This window comes from Brienomyrus brachyistius, unplaced genomic scaffold (assembly GCF_023856365.1).
Source record: "Brienomyrus brachyistius isolate T26 unplaced genomic scaffold, BBRACH_0.4 scaffold38, whole genome shotgun sequence".
Taxonomy (NCBI): Eukaryota; Metazoa; Chordata; class Actinopteri; order Osteoglossiformes; family Mormyridae; genus Brienomyrus; species Brienomyrus brachyistius.
Genome location: NW_026042313.1, coordinates 3,596,545 through 3,624,413, shown reverse-complemented (window position 1 = coordinate 3,624,413; position 27,869 = coordinate 3,596,545). Strand labels below are relative to the sequence as shown.

General features: G+C 43.4%; 1 protein-coding gene and 1 non-coding gene across 6 annotated transcripts; both read right to left on the bottom strand.

Annotated features, from left to right (window-relative positions):
- On the bottom strand, positions 1 to 27,869 carry LOC125722457 (uncharacterized). 5 transcript variants are annotated; one of them, XM_048998619.1, is made up of 8 exons: positions 26,665 to 27,869; positions 26,292 to 26,493; positions 25,813 to 25,926; positions 24,797 to 24,910; positions 18,098 to 18,153; positions 1,751 to 1,795; positions 1,382 to 1,511; positions 1 to 1,242 (listed from the first exon to the last, which is right to left on the bottom strand). In XM_048998619.1, exons 1-7 carry the CDS (start codon positions 26,697 to 26,699, stop codon positions 1,466 to 1,468), a joined length of 612 nt encoding a protein of 203 aa, XP_048854576.1. In that variant the 5' UTR covers positions 26,700 to 27,869; the 3' UTR covers positions 1 to 1,242; positions 1,382 to 1,465. The 5 variants fall into 5 exon arrangements, with proteins under 5 accessions (XP_048854576.1, XP_048854574.1, XP_048854575.1 ...); XM_048998617.1 differs by having other exon boundaries at positions 26,292 to 26,827; positions 27,143 to 27,869; XM_048998618.1 differs by having other exon boundaries at positions 1,378 to 1,511; positions 26,292 to 27,869.
- On the bottom strand, positions 14,496 to 14,578 carry trnal-uaa (transfer RNA leucine (anticodon UAA)). The gene has a single exon. It is a non-coding gene; the product is annotated as a tRNA-Leu (tRNA).

Genomic DNA, 27,869 nt, shown 5'->3' with positions numbered 1-27,869 from the left:
ATAAAAAAGTATTTGCCGTAATAGCAAGCCGCTTGGAAGAAATGGAGCACACACGAAACACTGAACAATTCAGCTTGAAAATAAAAAAACTTAAGCAGGACTACAGGAAAGTGAAGCGAAAGAAAGAAAGTGTTTCGTCTTGTGTCCAGGTGCTTATAACTTTAAGGTTTTTGGCGTGTGGCGCATTTTAACCAAGAAACTGGGGACTGGCGTAGTGTCATTCACAGAGTATACAGGGCCACGTGTGAATTAAGAGCACATTACATAATCTTCTCTGATGCTACATCCCAGACTAAGTACAAGGTACAGTTGCATGAATATGGGAACCTCCCAGTAATCATAGGCTGCATAGACAGAACTCATATTCCCATAAAATATCCCTCTACTCCAGATGCTGAGGAATATAGGAACCGCAAAAACTTTTTTCCCATACTTGCCCAAGGTCTACACACAGATTAGTTAGTTTTCAAACATCCTTGCACATTAGAAAGATGCAACTCATGATTTGTGAATTTCCCTTAAATCATCTCTGTATACTCAGCTTGAAAGAGGAGAGCATAATGGAATATTGCTTGATGACAGTGGGAATGCTCAGAAGAATTTTGTGTTTACATCATGCTCTCAACAGCTGAGTGATGTCACTACAACCAGGCTCATACGCACACTAGTGATCTAGTAGAGCACGTTTGGTGTGTGGAAGAGTCATTTTCAAATTAAGCAGTTGCTGCACTGCAATCACTGCAACAGCTGTCCTTCACAACTGTCTGAAACGCATGGATGCCCAGATCCTCCAAGAGAAGAGAACAACAGTGCAGAGAAGGTCTTTGCATTGTGCCACTTTAAGTAGACATTTTAGACTTTCATCATTCTACACGGATAAAATACATTTTCTTATTCAAAAAGCAAATGTATTTTAAAAGCTAAAGTGTATATTTTGTCTGGTATGATACAGAACCAGCCATAACATCCAACATGAATTAAAACAATATTTATTTATTTTGTTTCTGACATTGAGACATTTGAGACAGTTGCATTTCCAATTGTAACTGGAGGATCTTCATTTTAATTTCATGCTGTTCCTTAAGATATTTTAACTTTTGCTCAATTCAATCGCTAGCCTATCCTGGAGAGAGAGTCTTTTGTTCTGTTGAGCAGTACCGGCCGAGACTGCCACCCTTGCTTCTGCAGATGGGAACAGTGTATTTCCTTGCAGGTCTTGAATTCTGTCCACATCGTTTTGTCCTTGAAACAAGAAAAGCCCATATGTATGGTCAAATAAATGCAGATTTAATGCAGAGATGTCTCACATCAGATGACATAGAAGCAGATGTAAGTTTTAAAGGAGAGAAAAAAAAAGGCAAGGTGAAATGTTCTCACATATTCGGGGTAGATGTGTGTGATCCCTCATCAGAACCTTCTGGATGGTCATTAGTTTGGATGGTCTCCAACATTGGCTGGCTCTCCATTATTCCAGTTGGTGACTCATCCAGCTGATCAGGTTCTTCATCGGCCTATAATACACAGGCATTTAAAGACAACCTCAGTCCATCTGATTCAGACTAGTATGGGTGATTTTAAATTGATCTTGTCTACTTCAAGTCAGTACTCCATAGTGCAGTAATCAGTAATTAGTCTGTGATTCAGAAAGCCATTTTTAAAACCATGATTAACTATTCCAGATTAATGCCAACCCCTGGCTTAATTTAAATCCTGTCTGAGAAAATGCCCCCCTTAAGACTAAACTCAGTACCTTGATGCTGGTCTCTGAGACCTCATCGAGGACAGAAGTGTCACGAGAGAGAGAGGAACAATACCGGTTCCATCAAATTGACAGGTCAGGTCAAAAGGTCACTTGTGGGCGGGGCTTGTGTAGGCGGGGTTGTGGTGGTACGATGTGACGTCACGGGAGTTGTATTTATTTATTATTTATTTCATTATTTATTAATTAAATTATGTATTAAATGATTTATTATTTATTTTAAATTATTATTTTATTTTAAATTATTATTTATTATTATTATAAATTATTTTAAATGATTTATTTAATTATAATTTTATTTTTAAATTATATTGAGGAGAGTGCTATATTGAGGAGAGTGCTTATGAGTGTGTGTGTTATTTTAATAAGTTATTATTTTGTCGGGCACAGCCGGGGCCGAGCGGGGGTGGGTTACCTGATGGAGCGTGAGCGTACGGCGTGTCTGGTGTTACGGTACCGCGGTAAGGTCCCGGGCTTTGGAGAATCAGCAAAGGCCTTAGAACCCTGTGTCTGGTGCGGTACTGCGCTAAGGTCCCCGCGGGCTCGGATAATCCTCGGAGAGAGCGATGCCGGAGTGCTGAGAGCCGTGCCGCGGCGCGAGTCTGATGCCGGAGAGCTGAGAGCCGTGCCGCTGCGCGAGTCTGTGACAAACTCTGAGAGACTGAGACTCTGGGAGAAAATGATAAAGTTGGAGCGAAGAATGAGAGGAGGAGGAGGTGGAGGGTCTGTCGTCCAATAAAAACGCTTGGCGGTAGTTTTGACAATGTATGTGTGTTTCTTCCTCACGCAGGCGTCTGTATTACATCAGCGTATGGTGCCACACTTTTGAAGGCCGTCTCTATCGACTTGGGCCATACATGCACCCCCAGTAAAATCAGTTTGAAGCTTTGTTCCCCGCATATGACCTCGCACAAGTACAGATATGAGTGCACCTGGTTAATTACAATTAAATAATCTAGTAAAGACACGCAAGCGTATTACAGCAGCGTATGGGGCCATACTTTTGAAGGTCGTCTCTAACGTCTCGGGCCATACATCAAGTTGGACACCTCGACTCCCAGTGCTTAACAGAGAAACGATATGACTGCACCCGGTTGATATTGCGGCGAGCGGGGGGGCCTATTCCTCCTAGGGCAGAGGCACAAGTATCTTCGAGGTCTTACCCTTCCTGCCAGCCAAAGAGCCACAAGTTTCATCCAGGCCTTACCCGGTGAGTATATTATTTCTTTTATTAGCGTGATAAAAATGCTAATTAATTAAATCAAATTAAATTAACAATCTAATAATAGGTATTCTCTGTTTATTCTATGTACAAGAGAGAGAGTGCGCTGACCGGTCAAGAGAAAATCTACAAGAGACCTGAATCAACAGGTATGGACGGAGCATCACCACCACCGGCTATACCCGAAGCCTTATTAAATGAAATAGACATTATCAACAATGCTAATAATGAAAATGATGAGGATTACTCTGCTCAACACGACTCGCCACCCGCGGCGGCCGATGAAACAGTGGCCCAAGAGCCCTGTTTTCTGCCATCCCTAGAGACATTAAGAAGCATGTTAAATGAAAGGGGCTCTGAAGCAGAAGGGGGGCTCCCCCCCAGCGACGAGGTCGCATGGTCCCCCGCAGATGCTGAATTGTGGGAGGCCTTGTCAGACGCAGAATTTCTTCTCGATGCTGAGGAGATTGAAAATGAATTGGGGCTGGGACAATTTGAAAATGTTGAACAGGAAGGTGGCGGTGGTATCGGTGACCCCCAGCCTGACGGGGTCATTCATCGGCGCAGATTCAATAACGTACAGATTAGACGGATTCTAAATATCCCCCATCCTAGAAACGAAGGCAATTTCCGCGAGTACTATGAAAATGTAATCGAGGGGTTTCAAAATATTGTGAATGAGGCGATACCTTACGCCGCATGGGGAGCTTATATACAGGTCACCCTGCGCGCTGACTTTTTAAACGACGAGCTGTCGCAAATTGTACGGTATGGGGAGGGGGAGCTGACAGACTTGCAGCAACTGCTGGATCGCCTGGTGCAGTCTAATCAAGAGATTTTAAACGATTCCAACCTAGAAGTAATCGTAGACGTAATAAATATCCCACGCGGCGGGGGCGTTGGAAACAAACGTAAACTACAGACCATGTTAGCTTCAGAAATAATTTCTAAAAAAGCCAGACACATGTTTATCATTAATAACAACACCAACGCGTGTTTCGCCATAAACTTGGCGCATCTGCTGCACGAAAACTTCACTGACGCCGAGGCTGAAAAGCTCGGCCTGGAGTTACAGGAGAAAGCGGGATTCAGCCCCGACCACACAGTCGCTTTGAATGACATTATCAATTTCGAGAAAATCATTGATTGCAAAGCAGTGGTGTATTATCAACAACCTTATTCAAACAATCTCCAAATTTACCAGACACCCACACCTACCGACGGTAGACGGCTGGTGTATTTCTTTTTACACGATCAGCATTTTTACGGCATTAAAAGCGTAAAGGGGTTCTTAGGGGTGGGCTACGTTTGCACGAGCTGTTTCAAAGGGTACGACTCGCCTCAATCTCATCGCTGCGAAAAGTTCTGCAACGTCTGTCAGACTAATTGCAAAGAAGGTGAAAGTACACCAATGATACTGTGTGAGCGCTGTAATTTCAGATGCTTAAATGACACGTGCTTTGAGCGTCACCGTACGCCGCTGGTCTGCCCAGTTAGGGGGGAGCTTGCTAGCCCCTGTGACAAGTTCAGAAAATGCAAAGCTTGCGGGCTCAGATACTACCAAAGTCCCGAGAACCCAAAACCGCACTCGTGTAAAGCAGTAAAATGTAATATCTGCGACGCTAAACTCCACACACCAGAATCAGACATATCCACCCCACATCTCTGCTATCTAAATCCTCCCGAGAAGCCTAACAGAGGGGAACGGGCCGAAAGGGGAGAGGGGAGTAAAAAGGCCCCCGAAAGGGGTGAGGGGAGTAAAAAGGCCCCCGAATATGTGTTTTTTGATTTTGAAACATCTCAGAGGTCGGGTACCCATATCCCGGTTTACGTGTGCGCCATCTCCGATCAGAACGAGACAATGACCGCCGAGGGGCCCGACTGCGCGCTACAGTTTCTCAGACATTTCAGGGCGCCCTTCTATAGAGGCGTCTGTTTCATTAGTCACTACGGAAAGGCATTCGATAATTACATCGTACTGAACGCGATGGTGAAGGAAGGCGTGGAACCGCGTGTGGTGTCACAGGGGAATAAAATCATCCTCATCCTGGACAGCGTGTTTGAGCAAAGGTACATCGACAGTCACTCCTTTCTAAGCATGCCTTTGAGAAAAATCCCCGATGCGATGGGATGCTCGACTCAGATGCGAAAAGGCTATTTTCCGCATCATTTCACAGACATGGAAAACTTTAGTTACGTGGGGCCCTACCCCCCTCCCGATCAATTTGGGCCCGATCAAATGTCCGGCAAAGAACGCGACAAGTTTTATCAATGGTACGACAGTGTAAAGCACCAGACCTTTAATTTTCACAAAGAGATGATCGCTTACTGTAAAAACGACGTGGAGATTCTGAGAGAGGGCTGCTTGCGCTTCCTGCGGGAGTTTAAAACGCTCACGGGATGCGATCCCTTCTCAGCGGCCACCATCGCTTCGGCCGCGTTGTTGGTTTACAGGACAAATTTCCTCCCCAGAGATACGATCGCGATCCCGGATGTATGGGATTACAGGAGGCAATACAAAAGTTATTCTAACGTGTCCATCCAGTGGCTGGAATTCATAGGGCGCACGCGCGGCATCGAAATTCGACACGCGCTGCGCGGGGGTGAAGTGCGTGTGGGACGCTTTCACCTAGACGGATACGCCGAGATAGAGGGGGAGAAATGGGCTTTCGAGTTTCTAGGTTGTCAGTTTCACGGCTGTCCTGCCTGCAACAACGAACACGATATCTGCCCCCTGACCCGTGAGAGCTTCGGTGCCCTGTATGTTAAAACAAGGGAAAAACTCGAGGCGTTGCGCCAAGAGTTTAATATGAACGTGGAATCTATCTGGGAACACGAATGGGCTCACGCTAAAACTCACGACCCACAGGTACAGCGTTTCCTGTCAGACTTCGAGCCCCCTGAGCCCCTAAGGCCGCGAGAAGCGCTGTTTGGGGGTAGGACGTCGGCGATTCGCCTGCGTTACGACGTCACGGGGCAAGAGCGCGTCCACTACGTGGATTTCACGTCGCTGTACCCGTACACTCTGGCTAAATGTGAATTCCCCGTGGGGCACCCTGAAATCATTCATTCGAATTTTAAGCCTCTGAATGAATACTTTGGCCTGATCAAAGCCACGGTCAACACCCCCCGCGAACTGTTTTTCCCCGTCCTACCCAGCAGACTGCCAAATGGGAAACTAGTGTTTACCCTCTGCAGGACATGCGCGATCGAGAACAGACAGGAGGGGGCCTGCGGGCATTCCGACGCAGAGCGGGAGCTGACAGGTGTCTGGGTTTCAGCGGAGGTAAATATGGCTTTAGAGAGGGGGTATTCGGTCGTGAAGGTGCACGAAGTGTGGCATTTTCCCCAGACCAGCGGGGAGCTGTTTAGAGATTACATTAAAACCTTTCTCAAAGTGAAGCAGCAGGCTTCGGGCTACCCCGACGACGCGACCGATGACGAGGGTCGCAGGGGGTACATAAAAAACTATCTCGAGCGTGAGGGGATCGAATTGGAGCCCGATAAGATAGTGTCTAACGAGGGGAAGAGGCAGGTGTCCAAACTTCTGCTTAACTCGCTGTGGGGTAAACTGGCGCAGAGGAGCAACATGCTCCAGACATGCTTAGTGTCTGACCCGGGGGAGTTTTTTAATTTTTTCTGCTCGGACCTGTATGAGATTTCCAGCTTCGCGTTTGTCAACGACGAGGTCGCCCTCATCCGCTGGCGTTACAAGTCTTCCTACAAAGTACCGCCGGGAAAGACTAACATATTCATAGCCTGTCAAACTACCGCTTGGGGCCGGTTGACGCTTTACAAAGAACTGGAAAGATTGGGGCGGAGGGTGCTGTATCACGACACCGACAGCATCGTGTACATAAGCAGGCCTGGTGAATATGAGCCGACCTTAGGCAATTACCTGGGCGAGCTGACGTCCGAATTAGCCCCAGACGAATACATTGCTTCGTGGGGTGCGCTGGGACCAAAAAGTTACTGTTACCGACTCAACAACGGGAAAACACAAATGAAATGTAAGGGTATAACTCTAAATTACGAAACCTGTCAAAAGGTAAACTTTGACAGTATGATAGGATTGATTGAAAACTACATCGGAGGCTGTAGGAATAACCCCACTATAATGACGCACTACAACAAAATCGAACGCGACATGAAAAGTTTTCGCCTGTTTAATAGGCCTCTAGATAAAAAGGTCAGGGTCGTCTACGACAAACGCAGATTGCTGACTAGCGGGGAAACTCTGCCTTTTGGTTACTGAAATGTAAAACTAGCAGCATGGTCTTTAAAAACCTGTTAAAGTTTTTTCAAACATGTTCATTTGTTTAAACTGAAAAGTTTTTCCAAAGATGTTTTTTAAAAATCAAAGATGTACAACTGTTTTAAAATGTTTATAGTAAGATGTTTTTTAAAAATCAAAGATGTACAAATGTTTTAAACTGAAAAGTTTTTCCAAAGATGTGCAAATGTTTTAAACTGAAAAGTTTTTCCAAAGATGTGCAAATGTTTTAAACTGAAAAGTTTTTCCAAAGATGTGCAAATGTTTTAAACTGAAAAGTTTTTCTAAAGATGTACAAATGTTTTAAACTGAAAAGTTTTTCTAAAGTTGTGCAAATGTTTTAAACTGAAAAGTTTTTCTAAAGATGTTTTTTTTAATCAAAGATGTACAAATGTTTTAAACTGAAAAGTTTTTCTAAAGTTGTTTTTAAAATGTAACTTGTGTATGTTTTTATTTTCAAACTTGTGTACTGAAATGTGTTGTACATTTATCACAAGAGTTTCTATTAAAACTTTCACCCACGCACTCTGTGTCTGTGAAAGCTGACACCCCTGCAGCACCAGTTTGCACGTGTGTGTGTGTGTGTGTGTGTGTGTCTGCGGGCGGAAAGATTTAAAAGATTAGGGCAGTATTTTCCGTTTCATCAGTTTTTTTTTGCAAGACGATGGGTAGCGGCGTGAGAGAGGTCGACTTTGATCACCGTTTAGAATTGCCGTTTACGGCTATAATCGCAGGGGCGAGTTCTTCGGGGAAAACCTATTTCACTAAAGAAATGCTTTTAAATCAGAGTCACTGTTTCATAGGGGCCCCCGTTAAAAAAATTGTGTGGTGTTTCGCTTCCCATCAGCCGCTGTATGATGAACTGCGCGATCGGATCACCGAAATTGAATTTATACAAGGGCTTCCTAAAAGCTGGGAGGACGAGGAACGCTTCCCCTCAGGCTCCTTGATAATCATCGATGATTTGATGGACAGCGCGTCCGAAAACAAACTCGTGGCAGAAGCTTTCACGAGGTTCAGACATCACCGACAAATCTCGGTCATCTACCTGGTGCAGAACGTATTTCACCAGGGCAAGTACAGCAGGACTATAGCCCTAAATACTACTTATTATTGTCTGTTTAAGAATGTGCGAGACAGAATGCAAATCAAAGTTTTAGCTCAGCAGATGTTTCCTTGGCAGAAAAAGTTTTTTCTAGATTCTTATCAAGAGGCGACAGGGCCACCCCACGGTTATTTATTGGTCGATTTGAGAGCCACGTGCCCAGAAGAGTTCCGACTCAGGACCGGATTATTACCGGGGTCGCTACCCGTCGTCTTTCTACCGGCGAGCCATTGATTTATCACTACTAAGCTATGTCCGATCATCTCAGGAAACACCTGCCGACCCTTAAAGTTTTACAGAGGACGAGGGGGGTGAAACGTAAAAAGATTCTTACGGCTGACCCATCTAATGACATAATTTTGGCTCTCTCCGAAATCTGTCTCAATCTCATAAGAGGCCGTATACCTTTAACCGTGGCTCAATTTAAAAAGCTGAAGAAACAGAAAAGACTGATTAAACTTTTCGCCTGTAAGAAAAACAGCGTTGCTAGGAAACGCAAGGCAGTGCTTCAAAGAGGAGGATTCTTACTACCGCTCTTATCAGTGGCTCTGCCATTCGTCACAAGCCTGTTTTCCCGGTAAGACGGCTAATTAGCTTTTTACCAACATGAGCGAAGTGAAAAAAATGTTCATGCTGACCCCCCATCAACTCCGTACGCTGACCCAGAGGGGGACCCCGCATACCATCGGCGAATCGGCCCAGGGCGAACTTGAAAACCAGATGCACGGTTTAATAAATCAGCCGGGTATGAATTTGCATGAAAAAGTAAAGAGATACAATCAATTGCTACAGAGGTATCTGAATCTAGTCCGAAAAGAGGAACATCAGGGGCGAGAAATTGTCCTTACTGAGCGGAAAGAAAAAACGGAGGAGGAGGAGGAGGAGGAGGGGAGACAGCCTGACAGCGGCAACGCGACTAGGGACAAATCTGTACAGGAAGTTGTCCAGCAAGTGGCTCCCAGGGCTAGAAAGAACGTGGGGTACATCATGCAGAAACTGCTCGATTCCGACGGGGCGGTACGTTGGACCCAGTCGGGTGAACTCATCATCAGAGATAGACCCATTAAAGGTTCCCATATTTTAGATTTGATGAAAACTTTATCACAGCCTAAATCCCACACCGTCGAATATCCTAAAGGCTGGGATCCCTTTTTAAACGTGATATCCGAATTAAACATACCCCTCACGAGCGTGGGTAACATCCAAGCCAGGAAAGCCCTAAGCCATCTTAAAGATTACGGTGGAAGGGGTCCCCCGCCACCCTCCTCCCCTCCTGTGAAACAGAAGCTCGGGAGACGTAGAAAACGTATTGCGGACGACTCGCCACCCCCGCTCGCGGGAACCCCTCACACGCCGCGCGATTCCTCCCCTGAATATCGTTTATGGCCTATAAAGGGTACTCCTTATGCTCCGTGGATAGATTACAGCGATTAAGTGTTTTATATACGTGTGGAAAAAAATTAAAATGCCTGTAACGTAGCTGTTAATAAAATGTTAAATTTATTGAATAAAAGGTGTCACGTTTTTATTTTTTCCCCCGACATTAACCTAACATCCCTAACAATTTTTTTATTTTTTATTTTTTACCCCAACATTAATATAACAACCATAACAATTTTTTTATTTTTTTTCCCCCATCATTAATCTAACAACCATAACAATCTTTAAATAGTTTTAAGGAACATACATTTTGCAGCTTTGAAAGTTTATCAGCATTAACACGGCTAATACACTTGTGATATTTCTTGATAAACTTGGATACTAGAGCGTCGTTTTTCCTCAAGTCGTCAGAGTACAACATCATAGTCTCTTGAAATGAAAGGCCCTTGAAGCGGTGGTAGAGGAAAAAGGCGACGTGGGCCCCGCACGTGGAAGAAAAGTCGGGTTGAACTTGACGCGTATTATACCTTATTTCGGTAGCGTGCATCCCCAAGAAGCGCATAAAACTCTTTGGGTAGTAAGGGGAATCGGGGGGATAACCGTAAGAATCAAAGAAGGAGGCTTTGCCCTCTTGGGGCTCCAAAATTATCCCGATCCAGTGTTCACCCTCTCTATTCTGGTCATGCGTGTTTGCGACCAGAAAAGCGGGCCTGGTCTCTATGCGGGCGGGTAATAAATCGCTAGGCCACACGCCTCCAAAAGCATCCCCTAGCAGGGGGCGTAAAAGGCATTCCAGCTGGTGAGTGTTCATGATGATGATTAAAAGTCCACCAAAACCTGTCTCTTGGCGTTTATTTCAATCACGCTGTCGAAGCAGGCGTAGACGATGAGACTCATGGTTCGAGGTAGCGGGGCTCTGAACCTTAAATCCAGACGGCACGTGCCGCTGATGGCGGGTGACAGGGTACCGCCGTCCAGCTCGTCGTCTCGGGAGAGATTGAGAGCAAATAGCGAGTATCCGTTTTCAAAATCCTCGCGGTTAATGCATAACGGCGAATCCCTTAAATGCCTGTTTGTAGCCAGGAAAAGGTTGTAAAACTCTCTGACCGACTGCCTCGCGTTAAAATCGGGCTGGAACGGTTTGCTGGGTATGTGACGGCCGTTGACGGAGAGGCTCAGAAATTCCAGGTCACAATGCTGAAACCTGAACGGGTTTCTGTTTCGCGTGCCCACGAACGCGGCGTGGTCCACGATCCCCAAAACGATGTAGCGCGGTAAGTTGCCCAGGAAGAGGTTGTCCTGCGGGCAGACCCGCGATTGCGCGGGCAGCGTATAATTTTTAACGACTACCCTGCTTATAGGGTACAGGGCGTTTGCTTTCAGGAGAGCGGCCGCGTGACCCAGTGACACCGCCGGGGAGACCTCCACTTTTTTCACAAACAGGCTGGCCCTCAGTATTTTCAGCTCGTAATCGGTGTCATTTCTACACATGAGGCTAAAGTCGCTTTTAGCCTTTACAAACTTTAAGCGTATATCCACATTGTTTAACAGCATCCGTTCACTGAAAAAAATATCTGCGTGTATAGGGCCCATTACAGAAAATTCCCTAGAGTTTCTACAGAAGGCGGCTCGCTTCTGCAACCCCACATTAGGCCCCTGCGCGGAGACGTCCACGCTATCCAAATCGGCTCCGACGTCTTTGTACCAGAGCCCTGCCGAAAACTGACTCTCTAGCGTATCTGTAGAAAAATTGAGCAGGGTCTCTATGAATGACCTATAGGGGTGCGTGGCCGACGAAGAACTGATCAGGACGTCGTTCAGACTCACATCCAGCTGAGAGAATATGCTGTTTAGCGGGTACTGTATAATACCACAGGGGTCGGCGTCAACCAGGGGGGCTCCATCGGCCCTAACGATCCTGAGCCTTAGATATAGCAGTGTAGAGTTGAGGTCCAGATAGAAATTGCCCGACCCCGGTATTAGGAAATCCAAAACATCCTGATCGGTAATGGAATTTAATGGGTTGATTTCTACATAATTGGTCTGATCTATGGATAATTGCGTCATAGGGGCCGCAAATAGATCTAGCTCAGATTTGGTGCATTCTGCTGAGAGGCGGTGAGCTAGAGCCATTCTTGATTACTTGGTGTTTTCTCTCTCTCTCTCTCTTAAAATATGTCCCCGGGGGGTTTCCTGTTTCTCTTAGCCTGTCGAGACTTGGGAATCCTCACGGCTCTGCCAAGTTTATTTTTTTTTCTCCGATGACCTTGGTGCTGCGGTAGAGGGGCCTGGGCTCTCGTTCTACTCCCCCTCCTCCGAGAGAGGAACAGCAGACCCGACCCTTCCTGCTTGGGGTCAGCTGTGTTTGTAAAACGGCCGCTGACTACAGAGCTGGCGAGATCCGATCCTATTCCTTTGACCGCCGATTTCAAATGAGGTTTTGCTATATCGACCCCACGCTTAAGAAAGGGTAAAACAAATCTAAAAGCCCTACTGAGCATGGAGCCCAAGCCACGCCCGTACATCACTGGGCCCCCCGCAAAACCGGGGAGCCCATGTCCCGCCTGACTGGTGTAATACGAAATAAATCTCTGAGGATTGTGGTACGCCATGCTCCCCCCACCACCACCACCACGTGCGCTTTCTCTTGTTTTGTTTTTAAACGGGGCGAAAGTGTAGCTTGACGATCGTTTTTCCGTAGGAGAAATTAATCAGAGTATTCTGATCGTTCTTTATCTCAATATGCAAATTCTGCAGGCTCTGCTTGTTCACCGGTACGTAGTGCAGCTTGTGGAACGGCAAAGTGACTACGTCGCCGAACGCACCGTCTATTTTAACGGTTCTGAGAAGCGGGACTACAAATTCCCCCACGTGCTGCGGTTCCACAATGTTACAGTAGACGTACATATTGTAGAATCCCGCGTGAATGTCGGCAGGGTAGGGTGAGGTCGACCCGCTACCTCCTCCTCCTAGGTTATACCAGTGACCCGGCTCAAAGCCCAGCATGTAGGCCAGAGTAGGTTTAAATTGGATCTTGTACTTCTGGTTTCCCGTTATATTAACCCTTCGTGTAATCTCGTTGTATGAGAAGGAAACTTCACTACCTAATTTTTTTAACGTAGCGTCCATCTCTGTCACAATCTGTTTCAGAGATTCATAATAGCCGACTTTAATTTTCCGAGAAAAAAGGAAAGGCCGATCCACTAAAGGATCGGCCTCTCTCTTTGCCTCCGCCTCCGTATCCCGCAATTCAAAACTATTTTCCGGGTATGTGATATTTCGCCATGTGTAACAATACATGATTTCAGCCAGCGCTACCTCGTAAGGCCCCCGTAGCTCTATAGGTCGCGATAACATCACAGTGTAATCCGAACTCTTGTTATCGGGGAAGATGGAGAGACAAGAGTTTGACGGCAGCGTGAGGTAAAAAGAGGGGCGATCCTCCATTTTTCCCCCTCTTTTCTATTAAAAAATTAAACCTGTATCAAGTCCGACCGCGGTATCCACGAATCGAACCTTGAGGGCCAACCCTGCCAATGTACTAAAATCCACTTTTTCCCCTTTCTGTCGGTCTTTGAGCCTATAACCTTCTCGACCTTGAACGTGCGTCTCGGAGATATTTTGATTTTCTGCAGCTCCGCTTCATAGAATGTCCCCTCTAGTATTTCGCCGCGCACGTCCCTCAATTTATACACCGGTGGGGATCTGGGCACACGGTCGCATATGACAAAGTACTCATCGGTGAATGTCTGCTCGTACTTTTTGTCAAATATATGACTGTGCTTGGAGACTCTCACGGTGTCCCCTATGTTAAACTTAAAATGTGGCCGTGTGCTTTTTTTCTTCAGAGGGCCGTATAGATTATCAAATACTAGATGAGCATTATCGAGCGTGACCTCGGAAGGTTTCATTTTAATAGCGCTGTGAAATGACTGGTTGTACCCCTTTAATAGATCGTCCAACACGTCCACATATCTCCGAGTGTTTTTAGCCGTAAAGTACCTGTACATCCTTTCTTTTAACGTTCGATTAAATCTCTCTACGACGGAAGCTTTAAGTTCACTAGCCGTAGTGAAATGGGTGATTTTATGAGTTTTTAAAAGTTTCTGAAAAGTCCCATTTAAAAACTCCTTACCGGCATCCGTCTGTAGCTTGAGGGGGACGCCCCCCTCGGTTAAAATAGAATCAAAGGCCTCCTTTACAGCTTCCCCAGTCTTGTTTCTTATAGCACGCGCGTAGGCTTTTTTAGAAAAAACATCAATCACCGTAAGGAGGTATTTTAACCCGTCGTTGTATTTGGCCAGCCCTTGCATGTCGCATAAATCGGCCTGCCACTGATACATGGCTCTCGGTACAAACACTCTGTTCCTAGGGAAATTCTTTTTAACCGGTTTATGTAAAGTATAACTGTCTTGCATAGACAGCCAGTCTCTGATGTCATCACTACTCACTTTTCCACCCACCCCTCTCTTCAGTCTGGAGAAACCCCCGTATGACCCCGGCTGGCTGGGGTCATAGTACGAACGGCTCAAGACGCGAGCTGTAGTCTTGGCAACAGACATGCTTCACACACAGTGAGTGGGAGAGAGCGGCGAAGTGCCGTTTTATAGCTGTCTGTGGAGGGGGGGATGTTAACAGACTGAGTGAACATCAGTGAAATTCTGTTTTTTTTTTTATGTATTTAACCCATATTGTGTAGAGTTTGTGTATTATTTAATATTGTGTATTATTATTATTATTATTTTACAAAAGAGTTTAGCTGGGGTGGGGATCGAACCCACGCGGACATATGTCCATTGGATCTTAAGTCCAACGCCTTAACCACTCGGCCACCCTGCTCAACATATTTGTCTATTATTTACAAAGACACTGGTATTCAAGTTTTAAATTTTTTTATTATTATTATTATTATAATTTTACATTTTTTTTTTTATTAGTATATAATTAGTGAAAGATATATATTTAAAAATGTTAGTATACAATTTGTGAAAGATACATTTAAAAAATGCTGGTATACAATTTGTGAAAGTTACATTTAAAAAATGCTGGTATACAATTTGTGAAAGATGCATTTAAAAAATGCTGGTATACAATTTGTGAAAGATACATTTAAAAAAATGCTGGTATACAATTTGTGAAAGTTACATTTTTTAAGATATATTAAAAAAATACTGGTATACAATTAGTGAAAGATATATATTTTAAAAATGCAGGTATACAATTAGTGAAAGATATATATTTTAAAAATGCCGGTATACAATTAGTGAAAGATATATATTTTAAAAATGCAGGTATACAATTAGTTACACCCGTGACAGTTGTTGAGGAAGATTAGCGATGTCACATGCATTAAGGTGGATATAGTGGCTTTTTCAACGATACATGTATGCAGAGTAGAAAGCAACTGATTAACATCGATAGGCTGGTTATCATGAAATTTATAGGCAACTACATCTACTATTAAAGCGTAAAATACAAAAATGTGATTACAGTCAAATTCATTGTCGGGGATACAAGATAGACAGGCGCGTATGAGACTTTCGGGGGATTGTCTTTCTCCCTCTGCCATCAGCTGAGTAAGTAAATCCATCCCCCGCTGATAATTTTCTCCGACTTGAGCAATCTCAAATAACACTCTATGAAAGCAGCAACAAGCATGATCATCCCCACAATCGCTTTTCTTGTTTTTATCAATAGCATGCATCAACAGCGGACTAACTTTTTCTAAAAAAACATTTAACATAAACCGTCGTAAGAGTCTCCCGATACCGTTCCCCATCACAAGATGCTTTTGTTTTACTCTCAGGCCTCCCAACGAGTCAGAAATTCTTCTTCCAGGAGCTGCTTAAGGGAGGGGTTCTGTTCAAACAGATCTTGTTCCAGTCGACTGATTTCCAGCATGCCGTCGCGGGCCTCATGCAGATCGTACAGGATAGCTTCCACTGCCCCCTCCAACCTGCCGACGGCCGCTCCGATGCCCAGGGTCGACAGAACGTGGGTCAAGGCGGGTGTCAGCCGGTCGGTCCAGAGGTCACGCAACACAGAGTCAAAGTGTATGTAAAAGTAATTTCTACCTGGGGGAAACAAACAAGGGTGTTGTCTCTGACTGGGGTGCCGCACTTCACAACCGTAGCAGTTTCTCTCTTGATGTTTCCTGATGACTGAGGCTAAAAGGCCCACTATCATAGCCTTAATACAAGTCAGCATCCCACGGCAGAGAGCCGGTCTGGAGAGAAGCGTGCAGATCTCAGGCGCCGGAGAGTCCTCTCCAGGATCAGAGGCCGGTGTTGATGGAGGGGACGGGGAGAGCTCCCCGGCGTCAGAGGCTGGTGTTGGTGGGAGATCCCCAGGATCAGAGGCCTGTGTTGCAGTTGTAGCCTCATTGTCCCCGCTTTCGTCGTCGGAGAACACACTGTTGCTATAATTTGCTGATGCTGCCATGATGTTGTTGATGTTTGTGAAAGGGGTTGTAACGGAGTCCACTTTATATAGCGACGGTGGGTGAGGGGGAGAGGGGGTGGGGGTGATCCTTACGGCGTAGGTTTTTTCATCTCTTGCATCTCCTTACGCCCCCGACTCTCCTTAAACATCGCTTGGAAGTAACCGGACTTTTCTTTAATCACCCGCATCCAAATCACAAACGGTATCAGCAGGCCAAAACAGTCGCATTTAGGCCGCTGCCATATATTCAGCATTCTCTTGTCCAGCTCCCCGGTCGCGTCCCACTTCATAAAGGTGCTACGTTGTTTACGAGCATCTCTATAGTACATCTCCATTCTTCCCTTGTCCACCTGAATGTCGGGGTCGGGGGTCTCCTCCATCAACGGAGCAACGATAGTCTTCAAGTTTCCCCATTCCGTTTCAGAAAAAAACACCTGATAAGGGTCGTCTTTCGTGGGGTCTGGGCCGTCTCCGATGACCTGAAAGACGCGCAGATCCTCCGCAGCGTTGTCAAAGAGGCAGACCAGTTTATCCCCGTTGGGCAGCTCCCAGGTAGCTCTCGGGTCTTCCGACGGGCACATCATAGGTACCCGTCTACTTGCCGTATCAATCTTCCTAGGAGCCCCCGGAGGCTGCATAACGGTCTCCTGCTCCTGCTGAGTCTTAGAAGGTGAGGCTGAATCTTTCATTTCGGTAGTGCTGGACATGTCTGTATTTTTTTAAGAATTAGTGTTCCCCATACATCGCAAAGCTCCATATATTCCCCGCTGGTGGGGGCGTGGTACGGGTGATAAGGCCTGGCGCCTCTACCCTAGGAGGAAAAGGCCCCCCTCCCCGCTCGCCGAGGGTCTCCCCAGGTGCAGTCATATCGTTTCTCTGTTAAGCACTGGGAGTCGAGGTGTCCAACTTGATGTATGGCCCGAGACGTTAGAGACGACCTTCAAAAGTATGGCCCCATACGCTGATGTAATACGCTTGCGTGTCTTTACTAGATTATTTAATTGTAATTAACCAGGTGCACTCATATCTGTACTTGTGCGAGGTCATATACGGGGAACAAAGCTTCAAACTGATTTTACTGGGGGTGCATGTATGGCCCAAGTCGATAGAGACGGCCTTCAAAAGTGTGGCACCATACGCTGATGTAATACAGACGCCTGCGTGAGGAAGAAACACACATACATTGTCAAAACTACCGCCAAGCGTTTTTATTGGACGACAGACCCTCCACCTCCTCCTCCTCTCATTCTTCGCTCCAACTTTATCATTTTCTCCCAGAGTCTCAGTCTCTCAGAGTTTGTCACAGACTCGCGCAGCGGCACGGCTCTCAGCTCTCCGGCATCAGACTCGCGCCGCGGCACGGCTCTCAGCTCCCCGGCATCGCTCTCTCCGAGGATTATCCGAGCCCGCGGGGACCTTAGCGCAGTACCGCACCAGACACAGGGTTCTAAGGCCTTTGCTGATTCTCCAAAGCCCGGGACCTTACCGCGGTACCGTAACACCAGACACGCCGTACGCTCACGCTCCATCAGGTAACCCACCCCCGCTCGGCCCCGGCTGTGCCCGACAAAATAATAACTTATTAAAATAACACACACACTCATAAGCACTCTCCTCAATATAGCACTCTCCTCAATATAATTTAAAAATAAAATTATAATTAAATAAATCATTTAAAATAATTTATAATAATAATAAATAATAATTTAAAATAAAATAATAATTTAAAATAAATAATAAATCATTTAATACATAATTTAATTAATAAATAATGAAATAAATAATAAATAAATACAACTCCCGTGACGTCACATCGTACCACCACAACCCCGCCTACACAAGCCCCGCCCACAAGTGACCTTTTGACCTGACCTGTCAATTTGATGGAACCGGTATTGTTCCTCTCTCTCTGTCACGTCTGTTATCCACAGCTTCAGTAGCATCTCCCTCACTGTCTGCCTCAGGTTCCACACCTAAAAACAATGCTGCATGGTGAGTACAGGCATTTGTTCCACTTCTTTACCTTCTTCTTCAGCTTAGCCCATGGGCACAGGCTAGTTGCTCAGTGGAAAGGTGTGTGATCTACAGGTGATGCAGTACCTGTCTCAGCCTCTGCAGCTGGGCTGCAGAAATCATCATGAGCAGGAGGGCTGTTTGTTTCCTGGCACTGATGCAGAGTCTGGTCCAATGAGAGAAAATTATGGACAGAACTTCGCATGAAGTACTGCCAGCAAACTTCCACTCAGACCCTGCTTTAACGATGGCATTTGGTGAATCATATCTGACGGAGCACCTATTTGGAGATGGTGATACTGCGTGTAACGCCCCCCTGCTCATAAAACACCTCCACACAGTAGACTAATCTTGCACATTTTGGTGACGAAAAGAAGTTTGCAGTTAATCCGTGTTGCAGAAAATGTGAAACTGAGATGATCGTCCGACAACGATGAAATTTATACACTGGGTTATAGACCTTATACACGTAAGCAACTGTTTACGCACGTAAACTAATGTTCCAAGATCTCCTTGAAAACGGACTGGAACTGAATGGACGAACTTCATTTTGTAGACAAAATGCATTTCGTGAGTAAAAGAAATGCATTTTCTTTACGTAGAGGGTGCGTGCCTGTGTAGTACATTTCAATGACCAGAAGGTGGAGCGCCGGCTTTGATTTTGCAAACCCTTGTAACTACGTTTAACTTTAATTTCAATGTCATTTAAATTTAATAACATATGATTTAAATGTAATAGAAATAGAAATAGCTTCTGGGCTCATACTTTCACGTTTGCATGTACTCATTGGTATCACTGTTTTTTATTACATTTTGAATATTTTTAAGCCTAGCCAATGATTCCCTACTGTTGTCGGATATATTACCCAGCCGCATTACTGCTGAACAACACTGTCCCCAATAGTTCACATCAGACACACCGAATAGCCTGCATGTAGAATTCAAGCTTAAAAGTCCAATGGATTAATACCTGGGGTCACAGAGGGTCTGCGGATCCTCGTACAATCGCTGCACCAAATGCATTTTATGAACGAAATGACTTATTGTTGGAAGCAGATACATTCAGCCTTCTGTCCACGAAATGCAAGGTGCTGATATCAATTCTGACGCTTTATCGGAATGTCAAAGACTGTTTTAGTTCTGAAGTGTGTTCGGACTGAATGAACTTTTGAACCAGACTGCAGAGACCCCGCAGAGTTTGTGTTTGTAAGAGTTAACGTGAGCAATCTCGACGGAGCTTTTGGAGTTAGTTATCCATGCTAAGCGCTTCGAACGAGACTCCTACTGTTGCTAGCGGTGGGGTGGGAGCTGCGTTGAATCTGCGAGCTGTCTTGAGATTCCGGACTTCATATCCATGAGGATCTGATGACTGTCATCGCTACAGAGATGGCAAACATCGTTGGTGAGGTGAATTGCCTACTACTAGAGCGCTTTGGATTGAGGTACCGAATGTTATTTTCTTTGCTCATTTGTGAGTGAAGCGGTCAATTGTCCTGTTTTTTATATCATCCATTTGTGTGTCCCGAGCATTGCTCCAGGCCTGCTACAATTAGTTCGGTTCATTCTTAGGTTGTTTCCTGACTGTTATACAGTCAAACCTCCCTTATCTGGGCAGAATGGGACCGAGGGGTGCACGTAAGTAAGAAATGCCAGTAACTTAGTAATACAGTACAGTACAACGTTCATACACATGTGTGCGCATACCATCGCACCCCGACCTTCCCTTATTCCACGTCTCCTTTCCCTTTCACTCTGTCACGCCCCAAGGCTGCGGCACTTAACCTATGTTTGTACTAACAGCTGCTGGTTGTGTAAAACTAATTTACGCATATGTGTGCCTTCAGCTGCCCGGTAGAGGGAGGTGCCCGTGTATTGGAGGTCCGGATAATGGAGATTTGACTGTACATACATGGAAATGCATGTGCACGTGTGTGTAGATTTGCCTCAACTTGAAAATCTCACTCCAGCCAGCTGACCATATCTCCCAGATATACCTTTTGTGAGTGTTAAATTTTTTTTTATTATTTTTAAACTTTCACTAATAAAAACGCTTGATGTATATTTTAGGCATAATTTATACAGAAAATATTTAGTAAATGACTCCCTCCTCAACCATCGTTCACTCTTTGGCTTCTGATTCATACAGTCAACTTGAATTTGGCATGGAATAATTATCTAATTTTCATTTTTTGTGCTTTTTAAGCAATTATAAAATCAATTACATAATTAAAGATGTGATTTGCACCCAGTGACTTCATCTGGCAGGAAACTACTAGAAGGCAGTGAGGTATGTCATGCTACGCATTATTTCGCACAAAAATGTTTGTCATATAGAGACCCGCAGTGGCTGGATTTACAGTGAGCAAGACTTCCCCAAATGCAGTGGAACAACACATCTTTATTTTCCATGCAGCTCTTCTTACAAGCACTTCACACGTCGAGCATCTTCACAGCACAACAGAAGAACCAAAGAAGACCCTCTAATGACAACTGGCAGCCTTAAATACTTTCAGCTGTCTCAGACTAAACCATTCTTCCACTCACAGATAATTTCTTAAATCCCTCCTTCCACCATAATACACAACACATCAACCTACATAAATACTTAACTACATTTAACATTTTCATATTAATACATATCTTCCTCTTTAATCTTACAGAAACCCCATATTATAAAACCCAAAAACCCCAGTACAACAGATTCCCCACTCTCCCTTAAGCCATGGTCTCTCCGGGAACCTTTAAATGGTGTCTGGACCCAGGGGGCATATTTGCCCAAACACCTTGGAGAAACACAAGAAAGGTGAGTGACCACATCTTACAATCACTTCTTTGCATTAATTATTATTACTGGTAACCTTATTCTCCCTCAATCACCATTCCTTTTCACAGACCCCACCACCTTCCTTGATGAGGAACCACTGCGCAGGATCTGAAACAAGGCCACCAATTGACTTCAAGATCCAACAACAAGCAAACCTTTGTATGCCACTGTTCTTCTATGCAAATCCCTGGGTAAAGTACAATGCTAAATAAAATACTGTTATTAAAATAGAGTGTATCATTAACATGCCATCAATTACAATAAAATAATAGTAAGGGAGTCCTCTTCCTTACAATGTTTTAGATGAATTATTTGTTAAATCTGTCATTGTTATATTGTGGCGAATTGTCAGGGTTGGTGCTCATCTGATCTTGCCCTTGTCTCCTGGTTTCGGCCAGCAGGCGTCGCTGGTCATCCCACCTTCCTCCTCCCTGTTGCTTGTCCTTCAGCCCCATTGTACTTTCCCTGGACTGCTGCATAGCCCTTCAGGCTGAGGGTGTAGCTTAGAGTGTTACTGTCATGGGTTCGAGGCTGGCTAATGACCAGCCTCATCTGTTTCAAGTTCAAGGAAGATCTAATATTTCATATGTATTTTTTAGGATTAAATAACTGTTTTACATTTAAAAATGTTTTATGTTTTATGAGCCATTCCAGAACTTGCTACCGTAGTAGAATTTTTCAGTTACATCTGTCTGTTTTTGCTGCTTTGCCAAATTATCCTACCCATACTTTTGAATGGACGTGTTATACTTTTAATGGGGGTGGCAGTTTATTACATGTAGGTTTATCCTGACAGAAACTGATAACCTATATTTTTAGGTAGCAGTTTTTATAACTAGTTTTATGCAACCAGAAACTGCTGTAGTTTTCAGTGGGGGAGCATTTTTATAATGAAGTTTAATTCCAGGGTAAGAATGTAATGTTATAAAATGGTTTTCATCACTGGTGAAGTAGTTATTAACCTCAGAACTCTGGGTATTTTTGTTGAATTATACCTTCTTCACTTTCAAGACTTACCACATGAAACATACAAAGATTAATTTCACAGTATTGATAATTATGTATCAAAAGTGTTAATCATCAATGTTAATTTGGTCCAAATTTTTTCCCTTTTCAAGTGCCATCAGCACTTTGCTTACTTTAGCCAGCTGCAGTGTTTTTTCTGGCAATCTGTAAAATTCACGATGGCCTAGAAAACTGGCAAGCTGATCCATTTCAGTGTTGCTCATGTTTAGAATAGTTGACAGTGTTGCAGCATGCTTTCGTAGCTTCGTTGATGTCAATGCCTTTGGACAGGAAGCATTGCAAGCAAGAGAAAATCTCCTTATGTGACCCTCTGATGTGGGTCATGGCTAATGGTCGAGCAAACATATATCCATTCTCTTCTAGCACTCCACAAGACTCCCTGTTCTTCACTAGCAACTCCAATGCTTGTAACATTTTAGGTGTAAGCAATACAGGAACAGGCCGGCCCCTTTTCCCTCTGATGATAATCCTGGAGTAATGTTTGCACAAGGTTTTCTCAAGCTCTGAAAGAGCCCAGTCTAAGTCATCATGATGGCCAGAGGTGTCCCTGGAGAGAAATGCCGACAAGGGCATTCTTGAAACTGCCCCTTCCCTACGCCAGTTGAATAATATTATTTCAGCCAAGCATGCTTTAGCAAGAGCAGACCAATTCTTGACCGAAGCCTCAGATGACAACTGGCAGACACACTCATCCAGTGTTTTGTCCTAATAAGCATGCAGTTTTTGCACATCTCGTGTAAATGGTAATAGCGAAGGTGCATTCCACTTTATTTCTGCAGCTTTCCGTCCAGCAGTGGCAGACACCAGCTCATTCCACTTCTCTTTGTGGGCTTCTTGAAAGTCTGTGGCTTTCTTCTCCAATACTTCATTACATGTAATTAATGCTTGAGCTTTAATGAGTTTACTCAGCTTCACTAAGCTGTTTCAAAGTTTATGGGCAAGAGGGGGGGATTTTGTATTTTTCGGTTTCCCTTTGGTATCCATATGTGATCTGAACTGCTTTGATAACTTTCAAATATTTTGAGGGATTAATAAAATCTTCCATTGTTTTTAGCGATGTATATTTTTTGGCTGTAACCAAGAGTCTTCCAAGTTCTCACAAAGTCTGTCTAATCCAGGTTTGTGCTGCATCACTCGATCCTTTTTTGTTAAGTAAATGCTCCCCAATTTTAATTATGTGACTCGTTTTTCAGGGCTTTCGTGACTTCATCAGCTTGCATGCCACTAAGTGTCTTCCATAAGAGTTTACTGACTTCAGAAGGTGCAGGCTTTGCAAAAGCACAAAGTGCTTGCACTCTATTTTTTCCCTGAACTGACTTGGTGCCTTTAGGACAAAATTTACAGTTTCACATGTCGCCATAAAATCTTTCGAAGAAATAATCCCTGACAATATGCACAGTGCAAGTAGTCATCTCCTCTACTTTCATTGTGTGGCTGTTTGCAAGCAACAAGCTGTCCTTTACCCGTCCTAATAACAGCTGCATTATGGGCAAAGTTCCCTTTATTCCTGAGAAAATCTAAATGCATTCTCCTCTGTTTTGACCCCTTTGGAAAACTACAGGCATTTGCTACCTCTCTCTAATTCTCGTGTTTTTGTTCAAGGTGTCTTGCAATTTTGCTGTATGGTTGCATGCAATACAAGCAGTAGTGTCTTTTATTGTATGCTCTGCCTCCACACTTCTTCTTTACAGCAGAAACCAGGACAGCATGTTTCCCTCCTTCCCTAACATTACTTGTGAAAACAGCCATATCGTCATTATCTTCCATCTCCTCAGAACTGCAGCTGACTTCTATATCCACTGTAGTACTATCAGGAGCTTTCCAGTTAAACTCATAAGAGGCACTGTCTTGAGATTTCTGTTTTGATTTGGAAGCTGACAAACTTGAGCAACTGCTCTCACTGTCCTCACTTGAGTTGGGAACATAGTCCTCACCACTCTCTGACAAGGAATCAAAGAGCTCCTCTGAACCCTCAGGAACGAACTCATTCATCTGGAAAAAGCAATATTTTAGATACGAAAATGTAAGGCCAAATTTACAATACAAAAACCACTGTTTCAACATCCAGATCTTCACCTCAACATCTAGACCAAAAACAAGCCACTGTCATCATCACTGAAATGCCTTACTTTTATACTCCATGTTCTTCTGAGTCTGGGTACACATTCATTAGCACCAGCTTCACTATCTGAGTACTGGAACTGAACAAAATCAACAATAGTATTCAACAACATGACATCTAATAAGCATCCATATCAACTCAATTTACTTCAATAGAAAATTCGGAATATTTTCTTAACACACTGACTGGACAATATGCACTGTGTCATGACTGCATTTGCACAAATTATGCTTCTTAATCATTATTGTGTGGGCAGCTTTGCTCCATTACACCCACAGGGTTAGGGTTTGAATCTGGCCTCCATTACTGTGTGTGTGAATGTTCTCCCCAAGACAGTGTGGGTTTGCACCCTGGGAGACAGGCACATTAGCTAAACTTGGGTGTCGGAATTTCCTCATTGTGTTTACTCAAAAGACAGACTGGCGTCCGGTCTTGGGTTGTTCCCTGTCTTGTGCCAATTGAAGCAGGGATGTTCCCTAGCCTCTGGCAACTCTGCACTTGATAGGCAGTGGAATAATGAAAGGATTATTCTAAAGCACAGCGAAACGTCTATTTAAGGAAAATCGAAATGATAAAGTATGCAAGCATCAACTACGTAACTTTCATGATGAGCACAGGTAAAAACACTTACCTGTTGTCCAGCTGAATCAGAAGTTACCGAACGGTCATCTTCATCTGTAACCATTTGGTTGGTCTCGCCAGAATCCTTGTCGGCCTTGTCTGCTGTCGTGTCATTTGTCAAATGCTGTGAAGAGGTTAACAGCTTTAAGTGAACACGCAGGTAAATAACTTCAAAATCACACTACCTTTGGATTGGCGTGATACACAGTTTGCCCCTTTTCCTATAAAAATGGCAACTTACATCGTTTTCAAAACACACATCAGTCAAAGCTTACTTTGTGGGGACGCCGTGAAGGCATTAAAATCAATCATGCAGTTTTCTTAAGAAAGCAGTGTTGTCACTAAATCCCATATAGCCATCCAAGTAATAGTGAGAAGAACTCAAGCATAAGCAAAAATGATACAAAAGGCGATCGATGCAGCCGGACACGTCATGATATGCTGTAAAAATGTGTCTGGTACACACCTTCCTTAATTTAAAAAAATAAGAAATTTATGAAAAAGTGTTGCAGGCAGAATAGGCAAGAGAAGTGGACATAACGCATTTGCAAAATTTCATTTTTCAGCTGCAAAATACAAGTTTGTTTTAGTGCCTCACGCAGTCCCCATAAAGCTAGTTTTGTCTAAAAGTGTGTTTGTGTTTGCAAGTTTCAGCTCAGGAGTTCAAACATGCTTAGTGGGGACATTTTACACACATTTCCTGCTGGTCTTCAAGGGGACATTTTCGTGGTCAATGACTACTCTGACTGGGTATAAAAACACAGTCAGACCAAAACATGCATCATGAGGACAGAGCATGGGAAGCAAATGTAGCGACTATTTTGGAGATATCAGAATGTGGTAACTAAATCCTCTGCAGACTATTTAGAAAAATGTCACAAACCACTGTTCATTCACACAAATTGAGCAAAAATAATGAATTATTTTACAGTAGAGCAAGACTTCCATTAAAGGTACCTTGAAATGATAAAGAACGTGAGCATCAACTATCTTATTGTCATGATGAGCACAGATAAAAACACTTACCTGTTGTCCAGCTGAATCAGAAGTTACCGAACGGTCATCTTCATCGGTAACCATTTGGTTGGTCTCGCCAGAATCCTTGTCGGTCTTGTCTGCTGTCGTGTCATTTGTCAAATGCTGTGAAGAGATCAACAGCTTAAGTGAATATGCATACTTGAAGTTACAGTCGGGAAAAAAAATCCATAGAAACAACCTATGCAATCATTTACAGTATGTTTCTGTATAAGTCAGTAATCACAACTTGTTTCAATGCCTTCACACTTCCCACTCTCCATATAACTCCTGTTGTTTGACTGAACATAGGACCCATAAGTTCTTTCTAAATGAATATGTACCATATTAATTGAATAACAATATTGTGAAAACTGTCCTTACATTGCTTTTGGCAAGAATCAACAAGTTGATAAAATGTTAATTTCACAATTGACCCATCATTTAGCAATAGTAGATTCTTCCTAGCTTCAAACCATTGCAATACTGACCGAATAGACCTTTTCTCTCCATGGCCAATCGTTTGTGCCATAATCGTAGGTTATTTCTTCTCCCTCTTTTATATCTCTTAATGCAAAAAGACACAGATGTGGCCTTCCATCCACTTTAATTACTTTCATTCGACAATTAGGGTTTCGATGGTCATCGTTCACTAGCCGGCCAAACGATCCATCTTCTATACTAGCATCAATGCTGTAAAGCAAAAATAAGTACAAGTGTACAGTTATTTCCATTTACAATGGTTAAATTATCTGATAGACCTTGAGGTTAACCCCTGTTTTACAATGGCTTTTAAAGGTTAAGTTGTTTTTAGCTGCAGCACATTGCTAATTGATACCAACTAGTAAATATTTGTCAGCTTACCACCATGTCCGACTACTCCATTTAAAGTCAAACATAAAGACTGTGCAGGACTTGTGATAGACTTCCCTTCTTCTGCTTGACTCAGTAAAATCAATCAATTCACCTCTATATTCAACAATAAAGTCCCCGTACAAGAATGGAGCAAGTGTGAACACTCCACGGCCTTAAAAAAAAAAAAATTACATCAATATGGACTAGACAAATCACAAATGTGACAGGAAACAGGTTTTTCTCGTGATGTTAAATGCATACAACTCAAAGCCAATAACTAACCAATGTGCTACTATAACATTACATGGTTAGTTTTTAAATAATGTTGCCAATATTTTGCCTTTTACTCTATGCTGGAAGAAGGAGAATGCTAAGAAAAGTAATGGATTCCAGAAACCTTGGTGCTTGGCGGCTTAATGATATAATATATTCTTTATCAATCCATGGAGCGATATTGCACAACACATAAATTTTTAGCAAACCTTACCTTTTAACGGACTGATGTACTTGATCTCTAATTTTGTACTCTTGTCTGTCTTTGTGGCGATATGTGAAAATCATCATTCAGAGGACTGATTCGTCGAGACATTTTGAGCTCTGCAAATTCAAAAGCAAATAAATTTTAAACTAGTTAAAATCATTAAACCTCATAAGATAAATTGAAATCATCGCATAGTATCGCACTCATGACGGATAGTTAACAGAACAATTTAAAACAAAAAATAACACATTTACTGTCCTCACGACATTACTTACCCGGATTTCTATATTGTTATATTACTACAATGACAGTCTATCGTGCGTCAAACAAAATCTATTTTAATTAAACTGGACACTTCGCAAAACTATTTCAGAATAAAGAATATGTTAAAATAACAGGAATGTATTTTCTAGACTATTTTAAGCCTACGGGCGAAATGCATTTGCTTACTGTGGAGGTAAAGCAAACATTATGATAGCACTTAAGACACAAAGCACTCGAAGGCGTAATAATAATCAAACTACACAAAGAACTACATCCAATAAAATACTCTAACTAGCCACACGTCTACTTGTTAATATAGAGAGAAGAAGTAAAATAACTAAAAAAAGTTAAAATTATTCACTTTTGGCTATACGACTACTCCTGAGGACTGCGCGTAAATACCACAAAATTCTGAGTTCGGTATTATTTTTTTCTACTATTTGTCACATTAAATGTAGTCGAAAGCTTC

Excerpts from the sequence above, each read along its gene's own strand:
- LOC125722457 (XM_048998618.1), bottom strand. The coding sequence starts at position 26,534 with ATGGAAATAACTGTACACTTGTACTTATTTTTGCTTTACAGCATTGAT. Across the intron at positions 25,927-26,291 it reads GGAGAGAAAAGGTCTATTCG|CATTTGACAAATGACACGAC; the intron begins GTCAGTATTGCA and ends ATCTCTTCACAG. Across the intron at positions 1,512-1,750 it reads TCTCAGAGACCAGCATCAAG|GCCGATGAAGAACCTGATCA; the intron begins GTACTGAGTTTA and ends TGTGTATTATAG.